At 44.3% G+C, this 25,063-nt stretch overlaps 1 protein-coding gene across 1 annotated transcript in view; it reads right to left on the reverse strand.

Moving 5' to 3' along the window:
- stox1 (storkhead box 1) overlaps positions 1–14,381 on the reverse strand; it is a 49,029-nt gene extending 34,648 nt beyond the window's left edge. The window contains 1 exon segment of the mRNA XM_034184836.1: positions 13,917–14,381. Within this exon segment, the coding sequence (XP_034040727.1) occupies positions 13,917–14,247 (331 nt within the window). The 5' untranslated portion in view covers positions 14,248–14,381.
- Positions 14,382–25,063: the final 10,682 nt, after the last annotated feature.

A 25,063-nucleotide genomic window follows, 5' to 3' on the forward strand; every position in this document is an offset into this window, starting at 1 on the left:
TCTTCATTATTTACATCTTGAACACTGACATCATATATTCTGGGATTAAGTGTGTAACAGCTTAATGTCATGCTACTAGCACTAAGGGAGGTAAAGAGTGATGTATTTAAAGATGTAGGTCTTGTGAGTCATACAAAGGATTTTCTTCAGCGGCACTATAATTTTGTTACGTTGTATTAAAATTATGGTTTCACAATCCTGTATCAACCACATGAACAAAATATGCCGTGTCTGAAAACAGTTGAGCATTTTGGCTCATGTGGGTCAAAATACAGCAACAAACATCCTGTGACAAAGTTACTTATGATTTGGGGTCTTGACCATAGAGCGGAAAACTTGGTCATTTTTAGAATCAAAGAGCTGGAGAAGCATTATAGAGCTTCAATTGTGACTTAAAGTGGTAATAAAATAACATAAAATTGAATTACACAGCTAGTAAACCACAGGCGACCAGAGATCCTAATAGGAAGAACAAGATTAAATCTGGATATATTTCATAGTAAACCTGCTGGATATCTGCTGACAGATAAGACAACACTCACACAGGTCTGCTTTGTCAGTTGTCAACACTAACTTTCATTCCAGTTACAACACTTTTCCTTGGTTTACCAAAATAAGTGAGGAGACTTAACATTTTTGCATTGCTTTATCAGACTCTTTTTATGACTCAGTTGCCCTTGGTTGCTTGGGGTCACCACAGGACATCTGCTACAGTTCTAGATATGGATTTGGCATAGGTTTTATCCCAGTGTCGCAGACCGAACGGTCCCCCCTTAAATTCAGTCCACCTTTTGCATCTGCGCATGTGTCATTAGCGACGGTTCATTGATTCAAACTTCGTTTCTGCTTCAAACTGCACTCCAGTCATCATGTATCTCAGCAACAGGTATCTGAAGCTTCTGTACAACAATTATTTCCACATAAATTCAGCATTATTTCATCATAAAAGGCGGCGGAAGCGATCAGAGTGCTGCAGCTAAACGAGCTACTAGCTGTGGCGTTCACTGCGCATCGGCCATTTCAAAGCGTCACAGAATTTCGCTGAATTTCTGCTTAAAACGGCCTTGTTTCTGCTTAAAACTGACTTTAGAATGATTTAAGAGGTTTTATCTTTATCATATGATGGTTGATAATCCCATTAATCTATTTGATTGCTTTGGGTGAAGAGACTCCGTCTCAGACATGTTGCTGTGGTCCGAAATGAAGCATGATGCAAAAGGCGGACCAATTTTTAAGGGTGGACTGTTCGGTCTGCGACACCGGATGCCCCTCCTGATTCATTTCCAGTTCTACATGGAGAAACATGCTCACATCTCTTGATGTTCCCAAGCAGTGTCTCCCAGCCAAGTACTAATCTGACAGAATAAGGTGTGATCAGAGTAGAGCTTTATTTGACCCTATATGTGTATTTTTCCTAAGTGGTATTTGGAAATTTGGAGTTCCCAGTTTCTATTGAATGCAGCATAAACTATTGAACCCTGCACATGCATACATGTGCTTCTTCCATCATGTTGGCCACAAGATCACATGGTGAAAACTCATATTTGCCCTGGAATCTATCCAAAATAAATACTTTACCAGCATTAACAGCTGCAATTTTGTAATATACTACAGAAATAAATGTACTTAGTAAATTTTGCCAAAATTTTGCCAATTATGTGGAAGATCAAAGGGGACTATGTGTTTAATTTTCTATGAGGGCTGTACCTGAGACAAGAGCAAGAGGGGCAGCTCTAACAACAAACATTCTTGTTTCTCATCATTAAAATGCCTTCAACAAGAAATTAAACACAAATAAATAAATTAGCAGATCAGCGATTACCCTCACAGCTTGTTCACCACCAACAGAGACAACAACAAAAAAGTCCTCTGAAGACGCCTGACCTCAAGGCAGCTAGTTTGCTGGAAGGTTGCAACCTTTGACCTGTGCTGCTATGTTAGGACAGGGTGCCATTCAAACCCAAGGGGGTGTCCCGCTGAACCCACTAACATCTGGAAAAGTAATGACCATTAGTGGCGAGCTTTGGGACATTGACAAAGTACTGCCATGAAAAGACACACCCCTTTGTGGGAATATACAACACTTTCAAGTAAAAAGCAAAGATCAAGCATTTCAAGAATTTTTTACTATCTGCTGGTATAGCGAGCTAAATGAAGCATACCATTTAAAGGGGAACATACAGATTGAGACTTAATGGTTAAAGTGGTGCTTTCCATGATGATAGTGAGGCCCATCCTTGGGTCCACATTCAGAGGACAAGAGCGGTTACAGAGGTTGACTGTGGGGTGGATACAGGACACCTCATTACACCACTGGCTGACTCATTGTAAATGTTTTAACTTGTGGATTTCTGGTCATCCTGTTGCATGGACAACAGTAAGACTCTAAATAATGCAACTACTGCTAAGAGTTGCTATGATGCCTCTGGTTTCAACAGGACATCTTCAGCAGTCTTTCAGTAGAATTTGAACCAGTGTGAAATTTAACTAATTTATTACAATTTAAATTATAACCACATTAAATTAATACTGGAGCTGGTATAAACTATAGAGCAGCTAAGAAGCTGGTCTGCTAATCTGTAGACGGGTTCGAATCCCACTGTTTGTGTCCATTGTCCCAATCCACCCAACTGTAAATGGGTACTGGCCTTGTCTGGGGAAATAACCAACGCTGGACTAGTGTTACATCCAAGGGATAATCAGCGGTCCACTCTCATCCACTTGATGCTACAAAAGATGGAGATCAGCACCAAAGGGCCTAGTAAGTTAAGTAAGTATCCATTCGGCTTCTCCCTTGTTTCCACAGCAGATGGAATCGCATGTTGATTTGGCACAAGTTTTACACCAGATGCCCTTCATGATGCAGTTCACGTTACACGGCGATGGCCAGGGGTGGCCTTGAACTGGGAGCCTTCCACACTGGAAACAAGCGCACTTAACTGCTTGGCCACAACCGCTGCCCACTTACTGTTATAACCTACTTGATCAAATTTATGGTACACATAGTTACTTTGTTGCAGACCATTACAGATTTCAAACACTTGGACCATATAGCTCATCTTATTCATTTGAATGTTTTTTAAATAGCAACTAATAACAATGGAACATAACCAAATGAATATTGATGACACATATTTGAATTAGACCAGACTCAATGAAGTGACCATCCGCTGTGGCATTTCTAACAAATGCAGCAAAGGCTGTGACAAAGGAAGATGCTCAACTACTGTGACAAAAGTTTGAGGATAAGGTTCAGCTGTGGAATCAATGACTGATGACAGCTGGACACAAGAGGGATGGTGTCAAAAGAGGACATGAAAGGGAGCCAGAAACCAGAGAGAGAGGCGGGGCAGTGACCAAGGCAGATACTCTAGTAATGAAATACAAGAATGGTGATATGATAGACTAACAGAAGACATAAATAAAAACAAGCCAGAGACAATAAACCACGATAAAGAATTAACCAGACAACAGGGAGGTGGTAGGGTAATAGCTTGCATGTTGACCTGTGATGCCGGTGATCTGGGTTTGTTTCCTAATTGCAGGCAAGCTCCCAACTGGCACTTTGAACAGGTGTGCTAGGGAGGTGAAGACGCATGTGCCGTGGACTCTTCTGAAAATAAGCTTAGTGCTTTCATTGGCTACCCTCTTTAAAACTGAAGTTATATTTAAAGAAAATCCTATGTTAAAATGCAATTTTATTTATTTATTTATTTATTTATTACTGTAGATGTTTTGAAAGTCAATGAGTAATTGCATTATATAATCAAGATTTCAGTTTTGGTCAAAATAACTCACCTTCAACCGCTTACTCCAATTAAGGGTCATGGGGGGCTGGAGCCTATCCCAGCAATCATAGGGCGTGAGGCAGAGTACACCCTGGACAGGACGCCAATCTGTCGCATGGCCACATATAGAAAACAAACAAACACATTCACACCCACACGCACACCTACGGACTATTTAATGTTTCCATTGTACCTAACCTTCATGTCTTTGGATGTGGGAGGAAGCCAGAACACCCGGAGGGAACCCACACAAACATGGGGAGAACATGCAAACTCCACACAGAAAGGCCACAGGTGTGAAGCGATCCCATGACCTTCTTGCTGTCAGGCAACAGTGCTAACCACTAAGCCAGTGTGCTGCCCGCCAAAATCACTGATTATGATTTTAGCCATAATTGAGCAGCCCTAACACAGGTGACACCTACAGCACTTGACATCCTAATTATTTTCAAGTCATTTTACCAGCTATTTAAAGGACACACTTCAAGTCCTACAAAGTTCCTCTCCCGTCCATGTATATTATATACTGTGCATGTATATTTCGTAACATGCTGAGTGCCAAATAACGGAACGCACACGTTGCCATTACTTACTGCACTCAAAATTGGTCTGCAGCATAATGCAGGTTTTGTTCTTTAAATATCAGCATGTAAATGGATAAAACAGCCGTGGGGAAGATTTCACTATATTTGTTCAAAAAAAGACTGAAAAACAGCCAGCAGACACTCACGAGTTGAAGCAGAGAGGTCAACCCAAGTACCAGAGGGGCCCATTCCCACGAGGATAGAAATGAAGCCTGTTCCTACGAACTCCTCACCCCAGTCCCCTTCCTCCATCACCTCCCCACCTCCCGCACACCTTCTCCTCTGCATACCGTCTCCACAGGAGAGGCCTGGAGATGGCTGATGGGCCCACAGAACAATCTGTCTTCACTCAGGCCATTAGCCCCGATAACCAGACAGCACCAAAGACGAATTGGCACAATAAATCAAACCGGCATGTGCCTGTGCGTCAGGAGGATTCAGTTTAACATCTCTGACTCTCAAAATATCAAAGCGTTAACTGACTGAACATCTGGTTAGTTTTAGCCAAACATCCACCTCATTTAATTAACTAAAAAGCCACGTCTAGTCAGCAAAGTCTTTTTTTAAGATGGAAATGGGCCTATTTGAAATACATCATAACCCATAAGTCACAGCAGTTTGTAGCTGACATATTTCTAACAGGAGAATGTCAAGGCTTGTACGTGCACGGCTGATCCATGCTCCACGGTCCCTTGCTGGCCATGAAATAGAAAGATATTAATCCTAAGCGAGGGAACAGGAAAACCGCCGTGTTCACCAGACAGTCCAACAGTGATTCACTGCTGACTGACTTGCAATAAAGCAGCCTGACAACCTGCCACAGCTGATTTCCATACAAATCACTGCAGTGTGACACCAAAGTGTTGTTAAGCTGCAGATCTGCACACAGGTGTGTTTGCTTAGAGGTGGTGGTGTGAAGCTCACACATACACACACATCTGAGGAGGCAGGTGAGCTCATGCATGTTGGGCTGACACCATAATAAGGTGCATTGCCCCACGTAGTGTTTGTTTATGTGCTGGGCCAGAAACGGTCTCACTGCAGGACATCGTGTCGGCCTGTGCCTCCTCGCCCTCCCAGGCCTCCCCCTGTGTGGTCTCTTCCTCCACTTTACATTCCTCCTTTGTGCGGGACTTCTGGCTCCGGTGACGGACTGATACATGTCAGCAAGTAGACAGCGTCAGCAGTCACCGATAGCATGTGTTATTGCTGGGCCGCTCCTTCAAAACCCAAGAAAGAAGAAAAACTTTCTGCAACTCACCCATCTGTCATGTGGAAACATAACCTCCAACAATGCTGCAGTTTTGTGCTCATGGGATAATTGTGCACCTCTCAGTGAAATGTGATGCTTTATGGCTCAAACATGAAATCAATTTAAAACTTGTTGCACGTTCTAACCTGCTTATTAACTTCTTGTTGCAGTACGAATAACCTGGTGTATTTCTGAAAGGATAATTTCACTTTTTTCAACCCAAATCATATTCAAACAGTATTTGCATCAGTATTTGCAATCAAGCCTTTAGGGGGAGTAACAGGAAGACAGAGGACAGAAAGGAGAGGAATGGTAGTAGCCAGTAAACCAGTAGTGATCAGTATGTCTGGTATTTCTATTTGCAATTTTTTTTTTAACCTTCACTTTTGATACTCTGTGTGCTTCTTAGCTTGTGTGGCGCTGCTGTACAATGCTGCTGGAACCTCAGTTTCCCTGAGGGATTCTTCCCAAGGGATTAATAAATTTCTATCTAATCTAATCTCTAATCTAATTTTTGAGTACTAAACTCACCTTTGATAATGCAAGAAACCTTTTTTAAGTGAGTTTTTAGAGCCTGACTGAGATATCAGTTGGCCGATAATATCAACCTATTCTTTAAGAGCTTTTCATAAACATATTAGTATCTGTGTTATTTTTGTCCATATGAAAACTTTTATTTTACCAAATAAACAATGTTGGAAATAGTGCCATTAAGTTGTTTGTCCAATAGAGGGAGCTCTGACACAGCTGGGACCCTCTCCACCCCTTGGTTCAGCTACAAGACACAGAGGCAAAGTGTCCAGCTGCCATTCATTTTCAATCAGAATGGGCATTTTACAGTGACAAGATATGTGGTCACTATTCCACCAGCTAGGCCTTGACAAAATGGATGAGAAGTCTATTTTTTTTTGCAAATGCTGAGCAATGATACACGGCAAATGCCATCCAAGACAAGGAAGCGTGACAGCAGGGTGACATACATTGGGTGGTCATTGGTTATACAGTGGAACCTCGGTGGTTCCTAAAGGTTGTTCTTAAACTGAACTGTGCTGAAACTGAAACCAATTTTCCCATAAGAAACAATATAAAATGGATTAATCAGTTCCTGGTACCAAAAGAACAGCATGTTTACCTTTTTAACAGCATTTCATGCATAAAAGACAGACAAAATACAATACTATACAGTAATTATAATAAAATAGACCATTTACTTTCACCTTACCTGTACTAAGAACATCAGGTAGCTGAACTTCTGAACGGATCAGACACCTCTGTTGCAGTGAAACTCTGGTCAGATTTAATGTGGTATGCTAACAGCATTAGAACTTTTAACTGTCAGTAGCTTCACTCGTTAGCTCCACATAATGTATGATTACTGGCAAAAATATGCAGCTCATAACTTTTAATGTCCACAACAAAGTAAACCATTAGGAGAACCACTGTGCTGTCCCCAAATGAGTTTATTGGTAGAATGCAACCCAACACAGTGTATTATACTGCCACTTACTGCGGCGGAGGTGTTCGTGAACCAAGACTTCGAAAAGTGATGCATTTTTTGTTCAAAAAATATGTTCTTAAACCGAGTTGTTTGAAAACAGAGGTTCCACTGTATTTATAATTATTTATGAAAATCTAATGTACAACCCCAATTCTAATGAAGTTTGGACGTTGTGTAAAATGTAAATAAAAACAGAATACAATGATTTGCAAATCCTCTTCAACCTATATTCAATTGAATACACCACAAAGACAAGATATTTAATGTTCAAACTGATAAACTTTATTGTTTTTGTGCAAATATTTGCTCATTTAGAAATGGATGCCTGCAACACATTTCAAAAAAGTTGGGACAGTGGTATGTTTACCACTGTGTTACATCACTTTTTCTTCTAACAACACTTTGTTAGAATTGTTGAAGATTTGAAAATGTTAGGAATCATTTCCATTTTTATATTTATATGATGGCAGATGTATTGGTATCACAATTGTTTTTACGTTCTAATATTGATATCCACCCCCAAACAATCCTTATCAGTCAGTCTCTAAGGAAAGAGTGAATAACACTGAACAAGGAAGCTATTATGATTTACTTACAGAAATACATTGTACACTCAAAATAGAAGTCAAATAATGCATAATGCAATAACTTAATTTGTAATTTGTCTGCAAGTTAGTGGCACAACAGATTATGTCATGTGGTGTCACATGTTGTAACATCCACAACACCACAGAATCGCTTTAGGTCCTGGATGGCAACCATTCAGACAGACAAGTGGTCCATCCACACCTTTCCAAAGTAACCATTTCTCTGCCACAGGTCACAGCCAGTTAAAATGTGGGGGAGCCTTTGGCCTTCACCAGCAGCTGAGGTCCTCAACATTGAAAGACCTTTGTGCTGGATTATGCACAAACAAACGTGCTTCATGGCCAAAATGTTGTAGCTGTGTCATCATGCAAGTGACACTCCTCAACTGAGTCTCTCAAAGTAAGTGTTCATTCAACTCAAAGTCATTTCAGTGGTGCCTAAGGATCCTCTGAAGATACCAGGTATCAACGACATCTAGTCATCACCTAAGGTCATCAGTAAGCACCCAAGTCTCAAAACTATACAGTAAAACAACAAGTACCAAAACCCAAAAGATGTGGACCTTTTTCTCCTGCAAAGGTTTCAGCATTCCCAAACACCTCTGCCCAATGACCTCATGAGTCTATCAGCTCTTACTGTTGTGTGTTGGGGGGTGTGGCTGGATATTTTGGTGTTCTTTTCTTTTCTTTGCTCTTCAGGTGGCATGGAAACTGATTTGTCTGTGGAAGAACGTGCTGGCTGAAGAGTCCTCACCCTCATCAACATCATGTGTAGCACCTGTGACGGGTGCTCACATGCAACCTTAAAGACTTTCAGCTGAAGCAGATAATTGGATGGCGTTCTGCATTTAAGTCATGTGTGATTCAAGCAGAACTGCCGGGAACTCGACCTTGTGATGTTCGTTTGTGAGATGCTGAGGACCGCGCCTGGGTTTGACACATTGAGCCCGTGAAGCAGGGAAGGGTGAGGACACATGCTGTCAGCACACATTAAAGGTAATTAAGTGTTTGATTAATTGTTGATAGTAACTTGGTGTTTTGTTACACAGTATACTTGAATTGTGATGAGAATTGTGCAGTTTGCTTCTCACTGCTGTGGCGTGCAGATAAGTGATCCTCCACCTGTTATGAGAAGCTGCTCATTTGCATAAAGTTAAAAAAGATACAGACCTGAATGTGTTGCTGATAGCGTGTGTCTTTTGAAAGATATTGTTGTAACTGCTGACTTACCTCACCTCTTCTTTGCTTCACAGAGAGTCAGTTTGTCGTGTCCACCTGGGGGGTGTTTGGCGGTGGTAGTGAGTCCAGGAGCGCCGGGCTTTGATCCTTGCGGGCGCTGGAGAGCGTGCCAACAGTCACTCCACCAGAAGGACGCTATTTTTGTTTTTACACCTTTTATGCACAGTGGGTGTAATAAATATATTGTTTTTGGAACCGCTTTTCTGGTTATTTTTAGCGCTGGGTTCTGTCTGACGCAGGTCCGCTCCTCAACCCGCGTCGACACATAACAGTAGTTCCCGGCCATTCCATAATGGACCCAGCGGCAGAAGCGGTTCCTTTTGCCGAAAAAGTTCAAGAACACTTGGAGAAAATATGGGAGCAATTACAGCATCTTGCAAACCAAATTAAACAAACAGACGCCCGTGTTACGGAGCTTGCAGCGCAAGCCGCTCTGCTTCCTGCTGCTCCAGCTGCGGCATCATCGATACTAGTGCAGATAACTCCGTCACCCAGAGATTCGGCATCCGAACCGATTGTTTGTTGTCCGGAGCCTTGTGCGGTGATGCAATGTTCTCTGGTTTCTGCTCAGTCAGGTTGGAGCGCCGCAGCTTTACGAGGAATGTTTGTAGATGGGTTAAATGAGTCATTAAAAGACGAGCCGGCAGTCCGTGATGAGCCAAACGATTTAGATGAGCTAATATCGTTGGTGATTCGTCTAGATGATCGGATGAAGGAGCGTGGACACGAGAGAGGACGCCCATTAGAGCGGGTTTTTTCGTCTCGGGGCTTTCCCCGACACAGATCTGGGCCGCCTCTTCTTCGCCCCACAGAGGCTCCTCCGACGGGACCTCTGGCTCCTCCTGTTGACGAGCCCATGCAGCTCGGACGAGCAGAGATTTCTGTATTGCCCCGACATATAAACGTCAAGAAAAATAATGGTGACGTATCTCCAGGTGTTCTGGGACAGGCAATATAACACACATAAAAAAAAAAATTAAAAAAAAAATCTAGCACGAGTAAATGTTTTGTTTTCTTTAAATAGGGGTTATAATTGTATGGGGAGTCAGAGGCGTATCTGGTGGAGTGATTGTTAGGCGGTTAGAAGTCCGCCTGGGCTCACTTAATTGTCAATTTTTTATGTGTTTTTAGGTATTTTCTGTTTGGATTGTTGGGTCGTTTTATTTTGTTGTTTTTTATTTCTCTACATCCCTAACCCCAACCTCACTTGCCCCAAGACCGTTTGTCTTGTGGGTTGTGGGGTGGTGCAGGTTGGTCACGCTGAGCATTCTCAGAAGACCTCTGCACCTAGGGGGGGTGTTAGAGGCGTTTTTCTTGGTTTGGTTAGGGCCCGGTTCCACTCCAGCCTCGGTGAGCCTTTGTACCGTTCGTCATTGGTGTTGCCGGGGTGTGGTGCAGCGGAGACTTACCTCAGTCAGAGGGGTGGGCCGATCTGTTGCCGTTCGCCATTTCGGTAGTTCCACCCCTCCCGAGAGGCTGGGGTATGGTCGAGTTGAGGCACCGGACGTATTTCCGGTTCTCTGCTGCGCCTTGGGGTTGGAGCTGGGTTAGTTTTTTCCTGTTCCCTTCTCCGGCTTAATGTTTTGAGCCGTTCGCCAAAGTTGAACCGCCGAGGGGCTCTGGGAGGGACCCGGGGTCTTTCGGGGTGCCGGGGAGGGTAACAGGGTTTACGGTCGTTTTATATCCCCCTGGGGTTGTTTTTGGTAGTCCTCCGGGGGTTGATTTTTGATTTTGTTCTGTTTCCTTCCGGGTTCCACCTCCAGGGTTGATGGGACGGTCCTCTGGGGGGGAATTGGCTTGGGGCCAACTAGCCAAGTGTGACCGGGTCTGGGGTTCCGGGGTTGTGGGGAGGGTACCTCCTGGGGTTGATGGTACGTTCCTCTGGGGGGCGCCGTTTGCTCCATGTACACCTGGGGACCTTTGTGGGATTATGGTTCTGGCTGTTCCTCCTGGAACTGGCGATGAAGGCCTTCTGGGGGGGGTTGGGCTCTGCAGGTCATTCTGGGGGGGTTGTTTGTTATTTTTCTTTTATGCATTTACGTTTGTATTGTGTTTGTGGGGCTGTGTTGGGTTTTTGCGTTTGGGAGTTTTTCTTTTCTTCCCGGGGTTTGATGGGACGGTCCCCTGGGGAGGTTTTGGGTGGGTTTTATGTTTTTTTTTTTCTGTGTGTTGGATTGTACTGGGGAATGTTTTGGGGCTTTTGTTGATTCCAGCCGGCCTTCCAGCTGCGGTGCCTGTCCTGCTGTCTGTGGTGGACCTTAGGAGCGTGGTGCTGTCTGCTTCCTGACGTGGACCCCGGAGGGAGGTGCTGTTCTTGGGCCTGGTCTGTTCGGTCGCCGGGAGGCTTCCCGTTGATGGGGGGGTACTGTTGTGTGTTGGGGGGTGTGGCTGGATATTTTGGTGTTCTTTTCTTTTCTTTGCTCTTCAGGTGGCATGGAAACTGATTTGTCTGTGGAGAAGGTGCTGGCTGAAGAGTCCTCACCCTCATCAACATCATGTGTAGCACCTGTGACGGGTGCTCACATGCAACCTTAAAGACTTTCAGCTGAAGCAGATAATTGGATGGCGTTCTGCATTTAAGTCATGTGTGATTCAAGCAGAACTGCCGGGAACTCGACCTTGTGATGTTCGTTTGTGAGACGCTGAGGACCGCGCCTGGGTTTGACACATTGAGCCCGTGAAGCAAGGAAGGGTGAGGACACATGCTGTCAGCACACATTAAAGGTAATTAAGTGTTTGACTAATTGTTGATAGTAACTTGGTGTTTTGTTACACAGTATACTTGAGTTGTGATGAGAATTGTGCAGTGTGCTTCTCACTGCTGTGGCGTGCGGATAAGTGATCCTCCACCTGTTATGAGAAGCTGCTCATTTGCATAAAGTTAAAAAAGATACAGACCTGAATGTGTTGCTGATAGCGTGTGTCTTTTGAAAGATATTGTTGTAACTGCTGACTTACCTCACCTCTTCTTTGCTTCACAGAGAGTCAGTTTGTCGTGTCCACCTGGGGGGTGTTTGGCGGTGGTAGTGAGTCCAGGAGCGCCGGGCTTTGATCCTTGCGGGCGCTGGAGAGCGTGCCAACAATCACTCCACCAGAAGGACGCTATTTTTGTTTTTACACCTTTTATGCACAGTGGGTGTAATAAATATATTGTTTTTGGAACCGCTTTTCTGGTTATTTGTAGCGCTGGGTTCTGTCTGACGCAGGTCCGCTCCTCAACCGCGTCAACACATAACACTTTCGTGGTGTCTCTTGAATTCAAAGGCTGAGCATCCAGAGATATGAAAGTCACTGCCAAGATAAGTGAACGTCTCTGCAGGTTCTATGCTTTTACCGCATACAGATACACTTCGGATGGAAGTCATTGAAAGTCTGGATCTTAGTCTTGATCCAGGATAATGACAAAACCTGAAACTCCAATTCCTCACTAAGCTTCTCAAGTGCTGTAATCAGAATTATCCACTGATTCCCCAAAGATCACAGCATCTTCTACAAAGTCAAAGCCAGTAAAACCTTCCTTGTTACTGTCATCAACAACAGCACTTAAGGTGCTGGACTCCATAACCCTAACCCAGCACCAAGCACCCAACAGTCATCAAACAGCAAGTGTGGTACAGTGACCTCTGACGAAATATGGTTACATCTGCGGATTTATTTTCTATAATATCAGTTTGTATCAACCTTACACCCGTCTTAGTTCTGTCAGTTTATGTTCCATTTTTTCAAGCCCTTAAAAGTGTTATTAAGAACATATTAAACAGTATAGCAAAGAATAGACTGAAACTTAAATCAGGCAAAATGTATAACAACTGCCACACAAAATACAATATGAACTTCTCTGGTAACCAAGGCAGAAGCAACACTTAGACACACGGTTTTGGTTTTCACTCTATCGCACATGAACGCTGAATATTGAGCAGAGGTTTACACTACAAGTATGTGGAAAGTAATTTCAAAATGCAACTAGGCAATAATAGACGACTCAACTGTTAACAATATTTTAATATGACTAACACTGTTTAAAAAAGTGAATTTGTCCTTTAACATACTCAAAGTTCCATAACTCTAAGACAATGCATGTGGAAATTCTGCTGCTCTAAGGAAAATATTAACCTAAAATCACTTTTACTTTAGAAAAGTAATAGAATTCCATCTTTCAGTCCTGCTGTCAGATGCGAAAGTGAAAAAGCAATGTGGTGTAAATAGTTTGAATTAAAAGCTGGTTAATGTGCTGAAATAGGCAAAAGAAATGAAGAATACTTTTTATTCTTTGCACTTCACAGCATGATTTGAGTAATGAATAAAAAAGATGATACTTCACCCAAATCTGCATTAGGTTTAAAAAAGAAACCAGAATTACTATTGATGCCTCATATTTGAACAGAGCCGACCCGCTCTATGCGCTGATGGCAGATTTGTTACTGATTCATTCATTCATTGCAAGGGATTTATTAAGATACTCTCACACCTGTACAAGTTGTTAATACAACACTTATAATAATAATAATAATGTTATTGACATAGAACTTTCAGGCAAGATATATGTCAAAGTATTCTCCATATAAAACATTCAAAAGACAATAAAATGATAAACTATAAGCTCCCCAACAAATCTTGGCTCGGGCCCCCTGTTGCCTGGAGCAGGCTCTGTATTTGAATAAGACAGCTAAGACCTGCTTATTAAAGTGTGAGATTTCTGGAGAAGCCAAGAGGAGGTGGAGGAGGAGTACCTAAAGGGCTGTATAAGTTGTTCAGGGTTTATGGTCTTGGTAAACAAATGTTGTCTGTGTGCCCTCCATAAAGAAAGAAAGAAAGAAAGAAAAGACTTGATCTGCTCTTTAGTTGTTTTTTTTCCCCATTCTGAGGATAAAGCTGCACCACAACTTCCTCCTTGATATAAAAGAATTGTTTCTGCACTACTATAATCCTTTCTTATGATTTTTTTAAAACGTGAATTGTGTTACATACCGACAGCTTTAATGATAAATCCCTTTGGGGACCTCAGAGCTCTGCGCATCCACGCTTCTCTCAGCACTTCCAAGTTGTTTGCGTTTCCTTGAATGAAAAGCACCAAATTTTCCATCCATCCTTGAAAGTACACTTCGGCCATGGCCTTCACGAGTCTTTTATTCCAGAAACTGCGCAGGTTTTGCGCCTTAAAGTCCGCAAATATCTCCTGGCCGCTCGTAGGATTGGTGGTTACTTTCCCTCCGCCGGCGCGCAAACTCTCCACATCCGGGCCGAAGACCACCGCCAGAGAGGCGGCGGACAGCTGGACAACCCGCTGCTGGTGAGACATGTCCAGCCGCTAGGAGACACTAATCATGCTAGAAATAAAGGAGTGCTTCTAAACAGAACCTTACCGAAATACGGATAAACGCCAGATTTCAACGCGCATTCCTGCGCGGCGCGTGTGGCTCCTGCAGAAAGTGAAGCAGGGCGCAAAGAACGCCCGACTGGTTTCTCTCAGGAAAACGGAGGAGGGGGAGAAGGAGGAGCAGAGCAGTCTGCACCACACACAGGTAGACCTCCCACTGCCCACAGGTAGGCGTGTGCGCGCGCGCGTGTGTGTGTTAGAGAGAGAGACAGAGAGAGAGAGAGAGATGCTATTTTAATTTAATTCAAAAGAGAAATTCCAAGTGTGTCAGACAGCTTGTTTTAATGTATAATTTGATCATTATGAGCTATATTATATATTACGACATATAGTATTCGACATCTGTAATCAGATTCCAAAAAATAAGACCTGATTGCCATGGTGATAAAAAAAGTGAATTCAGATGATAGTTACAATGTGAAGGATTACACTGGTAGAAATTGTACTTCAGATTTTGGCACACTGAATTCAAACACGGCTCTGTTTGCCACTGCTTCCAACATATTTACTTTTTTTCTTTTTACATTTTATTGTTTTATTGTTCTGATTGTAGAGTATGACTGGCGTCCTGTCCAGGGTGTACACCGGCTCACATCCTGTGACTGCTGGGATAACCTTCAGCCCACCTGTGACCCTTGTTTGGAAGAAGCAGTATAGAAAATGAATGAATGACACAGGTCTTTTCATGTTTCTCTGATTGCTTATACAGTAATATTTCACCTTTTCTTTTTTTTTTGCAACATGTTAAAAATCAGCAAAAGAGTCAGTTAATCTATTGGTTCAACATAGTTTTTGTTACTTTTTGTTTATATATATATATATATATATATATATATATATATATATATATATATATACGAGGTCTGTCAATAAAGTAACGGTCCTTTTTATTTTTTTTTTAAACTATATGGATTTCATTCATATGTTTTTACGTCAGACATGCTTGAACCCTCGTGCGCATGCGTGAGTTTTTCCACGCCTGTTGGTTACGTCATTCGCCTGTGAGCACGCCTTGTGGAAGGAGTGGTCCCGCCCCCTCGTCGGATTTTCATTGTCTGGAAATGGCGGAATGAAAAGGACTTTTTTCCATCAGAATTTTTTCAGAAGCTGTTAGAGAATGGCACCTGGAAACCATTCGAAAAATTTATCTGGCTTTCGGTGAAAATTTTACGGGCTTCACAGAGAATAAGGACTGTTACTACAGCTTTAAGGACCCCTTTAAGGTCCCCTTTAAGGACGCTCGGCGCGCCGTGCTCCGAGCTGCGACGACGCGGCACAAGCCACCGGACCATTTCTAACTAGATGGCTCTGTGGATACGAGACCGTTGTGTGCTCTTTCTCTGGTTATCACAAGAGCTGGACATCAGCCATTTTCCAGCAGATTTCACTTTTAACAAGAGATTTTGTCATGGAAAGCCGTGCGGAGGCTTTGCGTGTAAAGACCGATTCGCTTTGGTAGCGAGACAAAGGAACACCTCCGTTTCGGCGTGTCAGAGGACAAGTTTGGACATGCCTCTCTCAGCTTTCAATGCTTACCAGTCCAGTAAGTATCAGAGAAATTGTGGAGAGCTGGACAATGAAAATCCGACGAGGGGGCGGGACCACTCCTTCCCAAGGCGTGCTCACAGGCGAATGACGACAGGCGTGGAAAAACTCACGCATGCGCACGAGGGTTCAAGCATGTCTGACGTAAAAACATATGAATGAAATCCATATAGTTTTTGAAAAAAATAAAAAGGACCGTTACTTTATTGACAGACCTCGTGTATATATATATATATATATATATATATATATATATATATATATATATATATATATATATATATATAGGGTGGGCAAATAAAATGTTGCCACTTTTTGATCATACACAAGTTTTGAAATGAGAACTTATTTGAAAATTTTATTTAGAGACTTGTAACAGAAGCATCAATGTAACATTTGATACCAATGGTTTCCTACTTTGTCTCTTGTTTTCCACACAGTTCAGTAATTGATGACATGTTCAATCCACGCTCCAATTCTTTGGATTACAGCTGCAACACGCACACTGAAGTTTGTGATAACATTACCACACATCTCAAGAGGGATTCTCCAAATTTCATTTTCATTTTCAGGAACTGATATTCCTGAAAATGAAAAAGACATCTTTGTTATTTTGGAAAATGTACGAATTAAAAAAGTGGTAACATTTTATTGGCCCACCCTGTGCATATATATATATATATATATATATATATATATATATATATATATATATATATATATATATATATATATATATATATATATATATATATATATATATATATATGCACACACAGATCAGTTCAGTTCTTATTCGGCATGTTGTCTATGCTTCTTGGCCTGTCTCTTGTATTCAATAAATGGAGCATCTAGCAGTAATCTGCAATGAATGGACTGCATTTTCCTACAGCACCTAAAGTAAATGCTATTGTACTGAACCCGTTTAGATAAGGTTTATTCCTAGATTCAGTCCATGCTCTCCCAGTTGCATATCATAAAAACTAGAGCCAATCAACAATTTCAAGCCTCATCTTCATTCTCAGTGGTCGAAAATGAGTCAATTTTGATTAGATTTTTTTCAAAAGCATTTTGGCTGTAGGCCAGTGTTACTTGATCTAGATCAAGATGATTTATTGTCATTCCGAAACATGAGGTAACATGAGAGGGGGCGCAAAACTACCGAGGTCCCAATGAAGTAGCAGTAGAATAAAAGGTACATGTAGAAAATACTAAAAACAGCAGATGAATACAATAATACAATAAAAACAGCAAAGCAAGAATATACTTACAGTGTATACATAAATATATACATAAACACATTCATATACAGTTGTATGCAAAAGTTTGGGCACCCCTGAGAATTTTAATGATTTTCATTTATAAATCATTGGTTGTCTGGATCAGAAATTTCAGTTAAATATATCATATAGCAGACAAACATGCTGATATTTGAGAAGTGAAATGAAATTTCTAGTATTTACAGAAAGTGTGCAATAATTATTTAAACAAAATTAGGCAGGTGCATAAATTTTGGAACCCTTGTCATTTTATTGATTTGAATACATTTAGCACTAATTATTGGAATACAAAATTGGTTTGGTAAGCTTACTGACCCTTGACCTCCTTACACAGGTGAATCCAATCATGAGAAAGGGCATTTAAGGTGGCCATTTGCAAATGTTTCAAATGTTTCAGCCTCTAAAGAACTCTCAAATGACCTGAAAACAAAGATTGTTCAACATCATGGTTTAGGGGAATGATACAAAATGCTATCTCAGAGATTTCAGCTGTCAGTTTCCACTGTGAGGAATATAGTGAGGAAATGGAAGACCACAGGCACAGTACTAGTTAAGGCCTGAAGTGGCAGACCAAGAAAATTTTCAGATAAGATGAAGCGAAGGATGGTGAGAACAGTCATAGTCAACCCACAGACCTGCTCCAAAGACCTACAACATGATCTTGCTGCAGATAGTGTCTCTGTGCATCGTTCAACTATACAGCGCACTTTGCACAAGGAGATGCTGTATGATGCTGTAATGCAGAAGAAGCCTTTTCTGCGTACACGCCATGAACAGAGTCACTTGAAGTATGCTAAAGCACATTTGGACAAGCCAGCTTAATTTTGGAATAAGGTGCTGTGGACTGATGAAAATAAAATTGAGTTATTTGGACATATTTTCTGATGACAATCATTCATTCACTTTGATCATCACTGTTTCACAGCTATGACACAGTGAGACAAAATGCTGCTTCGATAAAACCGTACACTTACCTCTGCCACAGGGAGCTTGTTGCTGTTAAAATGAGACACATTCCCCCTCTGTGCTTAGAAAAGAAGGAGCCCATTAGCCCTGCTTTCACAGACACGCACCTCATATATAACAGCCTCACAAAGCCTTTGGCTTTAGTTTCAGGAGCATTTGGGGCCCCGGAGAGGCCGGGGGCCAGTCTCGTCATTGTGGTATTAGGGGCCGTGCTGGAACAGGATATTGTGCTTCCTCTGAACATGAAAAGAATACATCACTTTAACCTTCACGGGATGAATTATGTGCAATCTCTCCGAGGAAGGCCGTCCTGAGGACACTGTAGCTTTGAGGCAAAAATAAAGAATGTGGCTTTAAAATGATTTGGCACTTTGGAGGCTTTTTTAAAAACAATTAATGAATTTGGGAATTTTAATGTTATATTCAGCAAAATCATTTTTATGTACCATTTATCCCCAGGGTTTCATGCTGGACCTCCTTGAAGTGATGTCCAGGGTGCACGGAGCACCAGAGGTTATGGAGCAGAAAAAAAAAATCTAATAAATGCTATTGCTTGTGGGTTAAATATAAATCATTCCCATGATTTTATTAAAGACTCTGTCACACTTAACACAAATGAAGCTAAATTAGGCCGAATGGGAAAAAAGCCAAACTTTGCGGAGCATTCGGGAGGGACGCACATTTGGACAGCTGTGTACGAATGCCGTTCGACTACTTTCCACAATAGTAGCAGACCAAGCAACTCATCCCACACTTCCCTATCCTTAGCTAAGGCCAAATGCTTTCTGGGGGATCCTGAGGAGTTACTGAGCCAGCTGGGAAATATGTCTTCTGGCGTGCAATAGGTTGGACATGCCTGGAAGACCTCCCTAGGGAGACATCCAGGGGAGATGTCTGAACCACATCAGCTGGCTTCTTTCAGTGTGAGGACTTAGCAGCTCAACATCAGGTCCCTCCTGAATATTCCAGGTTCTAACCCTGTCCCTGAGTGTAATCCCAGATACCAGACAGAGGAATTTCATTTCCACCACACATGCATCCGCGGCCGTGAAATTTTCACCAGATGTCAGTAACAACCTAATCCATAGATACAAAAAAACAACCAAAACAAATATGTACAGATATTAAGTTATGTGTAATAAAATGGAATGACACAGCAAAAAAGTATTGAACACACTTACTGAAATTTATTTAATACTCTGTACAAAAGCCTTTGTTGGTAATGACAGCTTCAAGACACCTCCTGTATGGAGAAACTAGTCGCAGGCATTTCTCAGCTGTGATTTGGCCCATTCTTCCACACAAACGGTCTTCAAATCTTGAAGGTTCCGTGGACCTCGTCCATGAACTCTGATCTTCAGTCCATAGATTTTTATTGGACTCAAGTCAGGTGATTGGCTGGGCCATTCTAGCAGCTTTACTTCCATTCTCTGAAATCAAGAGCCTTGACTGTGTCTTTGGGATCACTGTCTTGCTGAAATGTCCACCAACATTTCATTTTCATCATGTTTCCACCTCCAAACTTCACTCTTGGTATGGCGTTTTTGGGGTGATGTGCAGTGTCATTTAACCTGCAAACATGTTGTGTATTATGGCATCCAAAAAGTTACATTTTGGTCTCATCTGACCAGACTATATTCTCCCAATATTCCACAGGCTTGTCTAAATGTTGTGCAGCAAACTTTAAACAAGCTTTAACAGCAATGGAGTCTTGTGTGGTGAGCGTGCATGCAGGTCATGGTGGTTGAGTGCATTACTTATTGCTTTCTTTGAAACAATTGTACCTGCTAATTCCAGGTCTTTCTGAAGTGGTCCTTGGCTCTTGGACAACTCTTCTCTTCCAATATTTTTTTTCAGTCCTCTGTCAGCACAGGGTCTGGGCCGGTTAATGGTGAAATGATGTTCTTTCCATTTTCAGATTATGGCCCCAACAGTGTTCACTAGAACATTCAGAAGTTTGCCATCACTATGTTTTGCAACAATAAGGCTGTGAAGAGCTTCAGAGAATGCTTTGCTTTTACCCCTAATGAGATGTTTCTTGTGTGACACCATGGTAACAAGACACCTTTTTCAGGACATCAATCGGGACTGAACCATCCATCCATCCATCCATCCATTTTCTTCCGCTTTATCCGGAGTCGGGTCGCGGGGGCAGCAGCTCAAGCAAAGCCGCCCAGACCTCTCGATCCACACACACCTCCCCCAGCTCCTCCAGGGGAACCCCAAGGCGTTCCCAAGCCAGCCGAGAGATGTAGTCCCTCTAGCGTGTCCTGGGTCTTCCCCGGGGCCTCCTCCCAGTGGGATGTGCCCGGAACACCTCTCCAGCGAGGCGTCCGGGGGCATCCGGAAAAGATGCCCGAGCCACCTCAACTGACTCCTTTCGACGTGGAGGAGCAGCGGCTCGACTCCGAGCTCCTCCCGAGAGACCGAGCTCCTCACCCTATCCCTAAGGGAGCGCCCAGCCACCCTGCAGAGGAAACTCATCCCGGCCGCTTGTACTTGCGACCTCGTTCTTTCGGTCATGAGCCAAATCTCATGACCATAGGTGAGGATCGGAATGTAGATCGATCAGTAAATCGAGAGCTTTGCCCCCCTACTCAGCTCTCTCCTCACCACGACCGTCCAATACAGCGACCGCATCACTGCAGACGCTGCACCGATCCGTCTATCGAGCTCACGCTCCATCCGTCCCTCACTCGTGAACAAGACCCCGAGATACTTAAACTCCTCCACTTGAGGCAAGGACACTCCACTGACCTGAAGAGGGCAAAGCACCTTTTTCCGGTCGAGAACCATGGCCTCGGATTTGGAGGTGCTGATTTTCATCCTGGACGCTTCACACTTGGCTGCAAACCGCCCCAGTGCACGCTGAAGGTCCTGATTTGACAAAGCCAACAGAACCACATCGTCCGCAAACAGCAGAGACGAGATTCTGTGGTTCCCAAACCAGACCCCCTCTACACCCTAGCTGCGCCTAGAAATTCTGTCCATAAAAATAATGAATAGAACCAGTGACAAAGGGCAGCCCTGGCGGAGGCCAACATGCACTGGAAACAGGTTTGACTTACTACCGGCAATGTGAACCAAGATCTTGCTGCGGTCGTACAGGGACCGGATAGCCCTTAGCAAAGGACCCCGGACCGCGTACTCCCGGAGCACTGCCCACAGGGTGCCCCGAGGGACACGGTCGAACGCCTTCTCCAGATCCACAAAACACATGTGGACTGGTTGGGCGAACTCCCATGAACCCTTGAGAACCCGATGGAACGTGTAGAGCTGGTCCAGTGTGCCGCGACCAGGACGAAAACCACACTGCTCCTCCTGAATCCGAGGTTCGACCATCGGTTGAATTCTCCTCTCCAGTACTCTGGAATAGACCTTACCGGGGAGGCTGAGGAGTGTGATCCCCCTATAGTTGGAACACACCCTCCGGTCCCCCTTCTTAAACAGAGGGACCACCACCCCGGTCTGCCAATCCAGAGGCACTGTCCCCGATACGCCACGTGATGTTGCAGAGGTGTGTCAGCCAAGACAGCCCCACAACATCCAGAGACTTAAGGTACTCAGGAATGATTTCATCCACCCCAGGAGCCTTGCCACCGAGGAGCTTTCTAACCACCTCGGTGACTTCGGCCTGGGTAATGGATGAATCTGCCTCTGAGTCCCCAGTCTCTACTTCCTCTTCGGAAGACGTGACGACGGAATTGAGGAGATCCTCAAAGTACTCCTTCCACATCCCAACAACATCCCCAGTCAGGGTCAACAGTTCCCCAACCGCACCGTAAACAGTGCTGGTGGAGAGCTGCTTCCGCCTCCTGAGACGTCGGACGGTTTGCCAGAATCTCTTCAAGGCCGACCAATAGTCCTCCTCCATAGCCTCCCCGAACTCCTCCCAGACCGGAGTTTTTGCCTCTGCGACCGCACGGGCTGCGGCACGCTTGGCCTGCCGGTACCTGTCAGCTGCCTCTGTGGTCCCACCTACCAACAAAGATAAGTAGGACTCCTTCTTCAGCTTGACGGCATCCCTTACTTCCGGTGTCCACCACTGGGTTCGGGGATTGCCGCCGCGACAGGCACCAGAGACCTTGCGACCACAGCTACGAGCAGCCGCATCGACAATGGAGGTGGAGAACATGGTCCACTCGGACTCCATGTCTCCAACCTCCCCCGGGATCTGGGAGAAGCTCTCCCAGAGGTGGGAGTTGAAGACCTCGCTGACAGAGGGTTCCGCCAGTCGTTCCCAGCAGACCCCCACGATACATTTGGGCCTGCCAGGTCTGACCGGCTTCCTACCCTCCCAGCGGATCCAACTCACCACCAGGTGGTGATCAGTCGACAGCTCTGCCCCCCTCTTCACTCGAGTGTCCGAGACACGTGGCCGAAGGTCAGATGATACGACTACAAAGTCGATCATCGACCTCCAGCTCAGGGTGTCCTGGTGCCATGTGCACTTATGGACACCCTTGTGCTCGAACATGGTGTTCATGATGGACAAACTGTGACTAGCTCAGAAGTCCAACAACTGAACACCACTCGAGTTCAGATCGGGGAGGCCGTGCTTCCCGATCACCCCCCTCCAGGTTTCACTGTTGCCACCCACGTGAGAACAATGGAGTCCCCAGTCAGAGCGCTATCTAATACCCCTCCCAGGGACTCCAGGAAGGTCGGGTACTCTGCACTGCCGCTCGGCCTGTAGGTTGACACAACGGTGAGAGACCTGTCCCCGACCCGAAGGCGTAGGGACGCGACCCTCTCGTTCACCGGAGTGAACTCCAACACTTGGTGACTGAGCTGGGGAGCAATAAGCAATGCGACCCCAGCTCTCCGCCTCTCCCCATGGGTGACGCCAGAAAAATGAAGCGTCCAGCCCCTCTCCAGGAGTTGGGTACCAGAGCCCAAGCTGTGCGTGGAGGTGAGCCCGACTATCTCTAGTCGGTATCTCTCAACCTCCCGCACAAGCTCAGGCTCCTTCCCCCTAGCGAGGTGACATTCCACGTCCCAACAGCCAGGGGCTGTGAGCATGGACCGGGCCGCCGGGCCACCCGCCCTCAACCACCACCCAATCCTCTCTGCACTCGACTCCCATGGCCCCCTCTGCAGGTGGTGAACCCACAGGAGGGTGGGCCGACGTCACTCTTTTGGGCTGAGCCCGGCCGGCCCCATGGGCTAAGGCCCGACCGCCAGGCGCTCGCGCGCGAGCCCCAACCCCAGGCCTGGCTCTAGGGTGGGACCCCGGCTCCGCCATACCGGGCGACGTCTCGGTCCTTGATCTTTTACTGGTCATGGAGGTTCTGAACTGCCCTTAGTCTGACCCATCACCTAGGACCTGTTTGCCTTGGGAGACCCTACAGGGAGCACAAAACCCCCCGACAACATAGTTCCTAGGATTATCCGGGTACGCAAACTCCCCCACCATGATAAGGTGGCAGCTAGAGGGGGAGTGAACCAGCTGATGCGGGACTGAACCAGCTGATGTTAATTAGCGCTGACAAGGGGCAGGATTGCTTTCTACTTACTGATAGATTTCAGATGGTGTCTTGCCTTTCTGTGCCTTTTTGCTCCTCCCGTTCTTCACGTGTTCAAACGTTTTTCCTGTGTCATTTCATATCATTACACATAACTTAATTTATGGCCATCTATGGTTTAATTTCTTTGTATGTGTGGATTACTTGGGTTGCCACCAACATCAGATGAAAATGTAATGTCAGTAGTACCTTTAGAAATATATTTACTGAGAGAAATAATGAAGTGTTCAATACTTATTTTACCCGCTGTATCCTACTTGATTGCTGTGACCCATTTCACTGATGTTTCAGCATCTCAAGGAACTCTGTCGGAAGAAATGTCCTTATTTTGTCTATGATGATGGTTTCAAACCATAGACTGAATACTGGATGACCCCTGCATGATGTCACCCATAGGTTTTCTATAGCGACCCGGAAGAGTCAATATGGAGCCCATATCTGGGCGTTGCCATGTTGGCAGCAGCGGCAGTGCTTATTTTGTCTACATCATGACGAACCCATAAATGCATAAAGAGGTGGAGCTTGGGTGGCTCTGTGTGTGATAAAAGAAGCCTGAACACAGCCCTATCTTCAAGTCTGAACCAGTTAATCTAACATGCTAACATTGGTTCAGATGTTTGTTAAATCATACTTTTGGGGACTGCGCAGTGGTTATCATATCCGTTTGCACTGGTGTAGGCATTAAAAGTTATGAGCCACTTATTTTCTCAGCAACCGTGCATTTATGTGACTTAATGGATCAAGTGACCAATAATTGCTAAAAGTGCTAATGCCTTTAAATAAGACGGGAATTTCACTCAGCACAAATATTGCAGCAGGGACGTCTTACATGATCCATTACGGCATTTTGCCACACAACAAGCCAAATTATTCCAAGTACTTGCAATAAAATGGTGAAAACAACAGCCACAGCCCTCCACAAGAGCTAGCAGCCATAGTTAGCACCCACATCCAGGGGTCTGCGAGCAACCAACTGTATGGGTTGGCATGGATACAGTCACTTCCCCATTAGAGCGCTTCGCTCTCAGACTGCGGGCTTACTTGTGGTTCCTAGGGTTTGTAAGAGTAGAATGGGAGGCAGAGCCTTCAGCTTTCAGGCTCCTCTCCTGTGGAACCAGCTCCCAATTCAGATCAGGGAGACAGATACCCTCTCTACTTTTAAGATTAGGCTTAAAACTTTCCTTTTCGCTAAGGCTTATAGTTAGGGCTGGATCGGGTGACCCTGGACCATCCCTTGGTTATGTTGCTTTAGACGTAGACTGTGGGGGGGTTCCCATGATGCACTGTTTCTTTCTCTTTTTGCTCCGTATGCATCACTCTGCATTTAATCATTAGTGATCGATCTCTGCCCCCCTTCTCGGCATGTCTTTTTCCTGGTTCTTTCCCTCAGCCCCAACCAGTCTCAGCAGAAGACTGCCCCTC

The sequence above is a fragment of the Thalassophryne amazonica genome, chromosome 13 (assembly GCF_902500255.1).
Source record: "Thalassophryne amazonica chromosome 13, fThaAma1.1, whole genome shotgun sequence".
In the NCBI taxonomy this organism is placed as follows: domain Eukaryota; kingdom Metazoa; phylum Chordata; class Actinopteri; order Batrachoidiformes; family Batrachoididae; genus Thalassophryne; species Thalassophryne amazonica.